Here is a 7,613-nt window from a genome sequence, read left to right as displayed (position 1 = left end):
CCCCCCTCGGGCTTTTGGGGTCCACCCGGAGCCCCGCCCCCATCCCCGTTTCGCGTGTGCGTGTCTCTTTAAAAGGCGCGCCATTTTTGTGCAGGGCGAGGCGGCCGCGCATGCGCACTGGTGGCGCCGCAGCGCGGCGCTTCCGGGTTCTTCCCCCGAGCGGCGCGGCGCGGCGGGGCAGCGCGCAGGCGCGGCGCGCGCCGCGGGCGGAAGTGCGCGCGTGTGCGGGCGGAAGTGGGCGGGCGCGGGCGCTGGAGGTTTCCAGAAGAGGCCGGAGCAGCCGGGCCTGGAGCGCGGCCGCGCCATGGTGGACTACAGCGTGTGGGACCACATCGAGGTGTCGGACGATGAGGACGAGACGCACCCCAACATCGACACCGCCAGCCTCTTCCGGTGGCGGCACCAGGTCGGGCCCCGGGGCGGCCGGCGGGCGCGGCCCCCCCTCCGTCGGCGGCGGCGGCTGGGCCGGGGCGGGGCGGGGCTCTCCGTGACCCCTCGTTCCCATGGCGACCGGCTTCTCCGTGACCCCCGTCCCCATGGCGGCCAGGTGCCCGGGGCCCCCTTCCCTGTGGGGCCCGGGCTGGGGGCTCCTCTGTGGTCCCCTGTCTCTATGGCAACCAGCTTCCCTGTGGCCCCGTTTCCGTGGTGACACTGCTGAGGGCTCCCCCGTGGTCCCTGTGGCGACCGGTTCCCCCGACCCCCATCCCCGTGTGGGCCTGGCTGGGGTCTCCCCCTGCCCCCCATCCCCATGGGGGCTGGGCCAGGGGCTCCCCTTGCCCCTCATCCCCGTGTGGGCCTGGCTAGGGTCTGCTGCTGCCCCCCATCCCCATGGGGGCTGGGCCAGGCGCTCCCCCCTGATCCTAATCCCCATGGGGGCTGGGCCAAGGGCTCCCCCCTGACTCTAATCCCCATGGGGGCTGGGCCAAGGGCTCCCCCTGCCCCCCATCCCCGTGTGAGCTTGGCTGGGGTCTGCTGCTGCCCCTTGTCCCCATGGAGGCTGGGCCAGGGGCTCCCTCTTGACCCCCATCCCCATGTGGGCCAGGCTGGGGTCTCTTGCTGCCCCCTGTCCCTATGGGGGCTGGGCCAGGGGCTCCCCCTGACCCCCATTCCCATGTGGGCTTCGCTGGGGTCTCTCTCTGACCCCCATCCCTGTGTGGACCGGCTCCCTGTGACTCCTGTCCTTGTGGGGACCAGTCCCCCAGGGCCCCTCTTCCATGGTGGCTGGGTCTGGGTCTCCCCCTCTCCCCCAGGGCCCTTCCAGGAGGTCTCCTTGGGGAACGCTGCCTGAGGCCCTGGGAGCAAGCAGGCCCCAGGCCCTTCCCAGGGTCCGGGGCAGCTCCCGGGAGGCCCCAGGCTGGCGCCTGCCCTGTCTCACCTCCTGGGCCCAGGGAGATGTTGCCCTCTGGCCAAGTCACTGCGGTAGGAGCTTAACAAGCCTGTGACAAGCTCTCCTACCCGATAGCGGCGTGGTGGCCTTGGCAGCTAGTGGGACCCGTTAGTGAGACTTTCTGTGGCCCTGCGCTGCTAACGCCACCCAGAGCGGGCCTGGGCGTCGGTGGAAGTGAATCGTCTGCCGCTGCAAAGCAGCGCTGTGGCGAAGAGCCCTGTGAGCTCCGTGTGTCAGCCTTCTGCCTGCGTTCTCCAAATGACGGATTTATCCCCTCGGCTCTGCCGTGTGCCACCCTAGCTTGTCGTTTAGGTGATGCTCGCTGGGGAGAACCCAGCTTCCCTCGGGAGAAGCTGGCGGTGGCCAAGCTCACCTGGGGCTGGGCCTGGGGACGGTGGCCGTTCTCGGGACTCGGAGCTTCGTATCCCGCCGCTGTGGTGCGGGTTTCACGGCTGTGGCTGAACGGGCCGTGCCGAGCTCCGACAGCTCCCTGTGCTTCTAGCAAACTCTCTCTTCCTGCTGCGATTCCCCTGCCCGTGGAGGACGGGCAATAGACCCGCAGGAGGAGGCAGTGACTGAGAGGCAGATTCGTGGGATACCGGCACACCGCTAAGCGCGTGTGTGCGCTGCTTCCGTGGGTTCCCCCTCCCGCAGATGTGAGGAGAGGAAACTGCGAGTTTCTTTAGAGGTAAAGAATGAATGCAGGGAGTCCAGGCGCTCCCAGCTGGCTTCCTCCGCTGAAAGTGTTCTTACCCCAAACAAGCGGAGAAGCAGCAAAGGCAGCTCTTCCCGTTTCCTGTGAGGGCCCTGGATAGGAAGGCGGGAAGGTCCCCGCCTCGTGTGGAGGAGGTGCACAGCCCTGCGCTGGCCGGTCTCAACGGACAAAATCCTTAGGGACTCGAAAACCCTTTCTCCAGGTAATAGGGTATTTGGGGTTAGCAGCACAGGCTGTGGGAGGAAGGGACGGGTGGCTAGAAGCTGGACAGTGAAGAATAATGAAGCTGGCACGCCAATTAAATTGCCCCCGCTTCCAATTCAAACAAAATACCAGCACTCGGCTTGAAGGACTTGCTTGAGGCAGGTGAGCGTAGGCCTGACGTTGCGATTAGACTGTGTCGTGGCGCAGGGTCCGCTCCAGGTCTGTCCTGTGGAGCGGCGCGTGGAGGGAACGCAGCTCTTCTGCCTCCTGATTTTTCTAGAAAGAGATATTTTTGAGGAAAGATGCGTCTGTTCTCACCTTGTGCTCCTAATGTAGCTGCGTATGGGGGAGGGTATGTGACTTCTCGTTCTTCAGCGTATTCCACAAAGAATAACGGCGATCTGGGAAAGTGTGTCAGGCTTCCTGGAGCGCGCGTCTCCTACGCTGCAGCGAGCCGTTATCTAACAGCGTAGAGAGGCTCTGCGGGCGTGTCGGTGTCACGGGAGAAATGTGGCTAAAGAGCCCGGGTCAGGCTGCTAATGGGGTGTGGAAGATGGCTAGCGATAAACAGAAATATCTCGCTGTTGCCTTGAAGAGGTTTCAATCCTTGGCAGCTCCAGGGGAGGTAGAAGATCCGTCCCCCTTCCCCAGGAAGCACCTCGCAGCGCAGGCCTGGAGAGCCAGAGCCGCCTGCTCTGAGCTCGTGTCGGCTGTCATAGGGGTGATCCTAAGTCCCGTGGGCTCCGGGTGCATTGGAGAGGCTGCTCTTGCTGCTTCGTGACTGCGGTCTTCCAGACTATCTATTAATTTCTCTCCCGAGGGTCCTAAAAGTGTAAATTGTTGCCTGCAGGCTCGAGTGGAGAGGATGGAGCAGTTCCAGAAGGAAAAAGAGGAGCTGGATAAGGGGTGCAGGGAATGCAAACGGAAACTAGCAGAGTGCCAGAAGAAGATGAAAGAGCTGGAGGTGGCAGACCAGGAGAGTGGGAAAGGGGAGTTGGAGAGGCTCCAAGCTGAAGCCCAGCAGCTGAAAAATGAAGAGAAGAGCTGGGAAAACAAGCTAGAGGAGCTGAGGAAGAAGGAGAAGAACATGCCCTGGAATGTAGACACCCTGAGCAAGGATGGCTTCAGCAAGGTGGGTCTGGCGGTGGGGAAGTCCCCCTCGCCTCCGGCCTGCGTCACTGGGCCTGCGACTGAGTGACGCAAGATCTGCTAACGTCCTTCTGCTCTCCGCAGAGCGTGTTCAACGTTAAACCGGAGGAGAAGGAAGAAACGGAGGAACAGAAAGAGAAGAAACACAAAACGTTTGTGGAGAGAAACGAGAAGCAGATCAAACACTTTGGTGAGTTAGCGGAGCGTAGGTGAGGGCTCCAGAGCCCTGGGCCCTTGCAGGGTCTTCGTGCTGGTGGAAACGGCTCTCCCAGCCCCCTCCCCGCCTCGTCTGCTGAGTCCAGGTGCTCGCTTTGCTGTTTGAGATGCTCAACTGCGAAGTGAAGCTTCTGCTTGCCTAACAAGTGTGCGGCAGGGGAGGCCACCGGAGTCGGTTGATGACTTGACGTGCTTTTTCACAAGTTCTTTTTCCTGCTTGCCCAGCTGGAGCAAAACTTCATGCTCTGCCTTTGTTTGTGACGGTTTAAATGCAATTGGCGGGGAGGGGAGGGCAGGTTGATCTAAACTTGGGATGAGTCATCCCTCCTCTCCCCCTTCGCTGAAGACAATAGCGCGAGGTTTAGAGGGTGTTCTTTTTTTAAAGTGGAAATATTACACTGCTAACTGGGGCTGTCCTGCTTTGAAGGCATGCTGCGGCGCTGGGATGACAGCCAGAAATATCTGTCTGATAACCCTCATCTCGTGTGCGAGGAGACAGCCAATTACTTAGTCATCTGGTGCATCGATCTGGAGGTGGAAGAGGTGAGACAGTTGGGCTGGCAATGCAGTTGGGACTGTAGCTGGAATCTTGCTAGCTAGGGAGGGATAAAACCGGCCTGGCTGCCAGCTCCGCACCGCGCAGGAGGGACCGCATTGTCCCTTTGCTGCAGGAAGCAGGGCTCCCAGAGCCTGTGTCCAGCTGGCCCTGTTGCGACAGGCTTTTTTCCTGTCAGAAATGCCAAGAGCTTCCCTGCAGTGGACCCGCCTGGCGTGGCTCCGGGCCAGCTGGGATCCGCTTTCCCGTTTCCCCGAGGGAAAGGGGCCGGGGATGAGCCTGTCCTTCGTGACTCAGGGATCCTGCTGGAACCTGGCGTGCCCTCCCCTGCCGAGGGGCCGCATAGGTGCACGTCTTCGGGGCGAGTGAACTGCCGGTCCTTATCTGCCCTTTCTCCCTCCGCTGCAGAAACATGCCCTGATGGAGCAGGTGGCCCATCAGACTATCGTCATGCAGTTCATCCTGGAGCTGGCCAAGAGCTTGAAGGTGGATCCCAGGGCTTGCTTCCGGCAGTTCTTCACAAAGATCAAGGTGAGATTGGAGCTCTCCCCGTTGGGCAAGCTGCTTTCTGGTTCCTGGGGGTGACGCTTCTTCGTCCTGTGCGCTGCGGTGGGTCTTGGCACGGCGTCTTTCAGTGTTTGCTGCCCCCACAGTGATGCCTGAGCAAATGCTGCTGGTGGTGAACGCGGCTCCCTCCCTCCAGCCGGTCCCTTTTTTCGGCCAGGCTTGAGGAAACGGTTGGGCTCACGGCCCTGGGGGAGGCGAGGCGAAGCTGCGGGGATGCGGCTGGGTGGGAGCCCTCTCCCTAGGACGAGCAGGGGGATGCGGGCCCGAAGCGGTCCCTGCCGCAGGCCTCCTTGGGGCTAGGAGCTGAACGCTTCCCCTAACCCGCTGCCCTCCCTGCTCGCTCCAGACAGCTGACCAGCAGTACATGGAGGGCTTTAACGATGAGCTGGAGGCCTTCAAGGAGCGGGTGCGGGGACGAGCCAAGGTGCGCATAGAGAAGGCTATGAAAGAATACGAAGAGGAAGAGCGGCAGAAACGGCTGGGCCCTGGTGGGCTCGACCCTGTGGAGGTGTACGAGTCCCTCCCTCCTGTGAGTATCGCGCTGTGCCGTGGAGATAGATTGAGGCAGAAAAGTCTCTTGCTTGGCCTGTGCAAGACCCAAACGGGCGGTCTGTGGCAGACCCTGTATTTTTCTTTAGTCTCAACTGCTGTAAAAGTGGGAGCTGGGAGGTGACACGGGCTCTGTGGGGCAGTGAGCACCAGCGCTGCCTCTGCTGCTCTCCCAGCTGCATGTCGTAGCTGTGCGAGGTTGAGCTGCTGCGTTCTGATGTTGTAGTAGGGTTGGTAACCTGTTTGCTCAGGTATGAAAGTAGTAGAGACCAATATTGGCTCATCTTCCTCCGTTCCGGTCTTGCAGGAGCTGCAGAAATGCTTTGATGTGAAAGATGTTCAGATGTTGCAGGACACTATCAGCAAAATGGACCCAACCGTGAGTATCCCCTAGACCTAGAGAGCTGCGCTCGCAGCAGCGTGGGGGCTGTGGGGATGCTGCCGCAGCAGGGGAAAGCGGGTGTGCGAGTGTGCGCAGCTCACAGCTCGTCTCTGTGGCGCTCTCCGGGGTGAGCGCTGGGCTGGCAAAGGGCAGCGGAGCAGGCGGAGCACGGAGCAGGCCGTGGGAAGCGCAAGGGCCTTGCTGATACCTTTGTCTCTCTTCCAGGAAGCCAAGTACCACATGCAGCGATGCATCGACTCTGGGCTCTGGGTGCCCAACGCCAAGACAGCGGAGGGGGCCGAGAAGGGAGGAGACGGGGCCGAGGCTGTCTATGAAGAAATCAAGAAGGAGAGCGGTGATGAGGAGAAAGGGAACCCGTGAACTACTGGCTGGAAAAGGCGTAAAGCGGACTCTCCTCCTCCCTCCCACAGTCCTGTTCCTCCTCCTCTCCTACCGACTCGTCCCTCTGAAGACACACGCTTTACACACGTTAGACACTTGGTGAATGTGTGAGCTGCTCGCCGGCTGACTAGCCAGCGTTTGGTGTCCACCCCGACCCCCACGTTGCCATTGGGGAGCAGACGGAAGCCCCTGTGCTAGGCTGGGGGAGTTCCCCGTTCAATCCTCCGTCGGGTGCAAGCTCACGGGGTGTGGCATGGCAGTCTAGGCTTGTAGGTCTTGCGCTGGTCAGTGTAATAGTTACACATGCCGTTGTATCTCTTGGTAACCAGTACGGCTATTACCTGAATAAAGAGATTGAAGTATCCGCGTGTGCGGTGGAGTTGGCCAAGGCCCCGGGGAGGGATACCAACGGGGCGGTGTTTGCTGTGCTCCTGAACAGAGTCAGAAAGGAGAAGGGAGGTGCTGGGAACTTACCGGAGTTTTCAGTTTCTCCTCGCAACTGGTCCAGTTTCTGATGCTCCGTTTCCATACCCTGTGCGAGGCCTGTTTCCCAGTTCTGGCAGCGTGGGGGGCAGGCAGGGACGGAGGTGGCCGGGGACCGCGGGAGTTCCTTGGCCTGGAGGATGCTCTTGTCGGTAGGTGGCAGTGACAAGTTGTCAGAGCCAGGCCAGCTGTGTGCACAGGGCCTCTCGAGGGAGCATCGGACGGGGCTGTGGGGTCAGAGGCTGGGGACTGCTTCCCTCTCGAGGGCAGTTCCAGGCACCCGTTTGGGCCCCCCAACATTGGCTTTTTTTAGATTAAAAGCTTGGGTGTTGTTGCAACTGCTCTTCCTGCTCCATTTCATCTGAGCTGGAGCTGCTGCGGTCATGGGGCAAGAGGTCATTCCCTAGGGAGCAAAGGCTACGGCCCTTGAGGGAAAAGGGCAAGAGTTGGGACCAAAGCGAGGATGTGGAAGGGAACAGAAGTAGCTGAAGGGGAAGTAGGGGGGAAGAGAGGCCACCTCCCTGTGGATGGCTTAATTAAAATGTCACTCACTTGGTGGCAGAGGTGAAGCTTGCTCTGTAGGCAGCTTTCCCTCTGGGGCCCTTCTCCCTCGGCGCGTGTGGTTGCGCTTCAAGCCGCGTTTGGCCTGGCTGTGAGCTCCCGCCTGGGCTCTGGGTCCTGGTGCCGGCGGGAGCCCATGTGGGGGGAGAGGGATGGAGCTCTGCCAGGGGCTTCCTTGGAAGGGAGCTCCCCAGCACCCTGGTACCTGCTCCCCCGGGGAGGCTGTTTTGCAGCTCTAGCCATGGGTTAACACCCCTACAGCTGTGCTGCCCAGCCAGACCCCCGCTGCGCCTCAATGCCCTCTGCCAGCTGTGGTCTAAGGGCTGCATCCAGCTGTTGCTGCCCCATCCAGCTGTGCCCCTGGTTTTGGTCAGTGGCTTCACCCAGCTGTGCCCCCACCTCTGGTTTTGTGTCCTCCTCCAGCTGTGGCTTAATAGCCCGC

At 61.2% G+C, this 7,613-nt stretch overlaps 1 protein-coding gene across 2 annotated transcripts; it reads left to right on the top strand.

Annotated features, from left to right (window-relative positions):
- The first annotated feature begins 229 nt into the window (after positions 1–229).
- Positions 230–6,489, top strand: CDC37 (cell division cycle 37, HSP90 cochaperone). 2 transcript variants are annotated; one of them, XM_067314684.1, is made up of 8 exons: positions 230–406; positions 3,157–3,438; positions 3,540–3,645; positions 4,099–4,214; positions 4,636–4,758; positions 5,141–5,323; positions 5,651–5,722; positions 5,951–6,489. In XM_067314684.1, exons 1-8 carry the CDS (start codon positions 305–307, stop codon positions 6,104–6,106), a joined length of 1,140 nt encoding a protein of 379 aa, XP_067170785.1. In that variant the 5' UTR covers positions 230–304; the 3' UTR covers positions 6,107–6,489. The 2 variants fall into 2 exon arrangements, with proteins under 2 accessions (XP_067170785.1, XP_067170786.1); XM_067314685.1 differs by lacking the exon at positions 230–406 and adding an exon at positions 2,008–2,075.
- Positions 6,490–7,613: the final 1,124 nt, after the last annotated feature.

Source organism: Apteryx mantelli, chromosome 36 (genome assembly GCF_036417845.1).
Source record: "Apteryx mantelli isolate bAptMan1 chromosome 36, bAptMan1.hap1, whole genome shotgun sequence".
Lineage (NCBI taxonomy): Eukaryota > Metazoa > Chordata > Aves > Apterygiformes > Apterygidae > Apteryx > Apteryx mantelli.
This window is presented reverse-complemented; position numbering and strand designations above follow the sequence as displayed.

Excerpts from the sequence above, each read along its gene's own strand:
- CDC37 (XM_067314684.1), top strand. The coding sequence starts at position 305 with ATGGTGGACTACAGCGTGTGGGACCACATCGAGGTGTCGGACGATGAG. Across the intron at positions 407-3,156 it reads TCTTCCGGTGGCGGCACCAG|GCTCGAGTGGAGAGGATGGA; the intron begins GTCGGGCCCCGG and ends TGTTGCCTGCAG. Across the intron at positions 5,324-5,650 it reads TGTACGAGTCCCTCCCTCCT|GAGCTGCAGAAATGCTTTGA; the intron begins GTGAGTATCGCG and ends CCGGTCTTGCAG.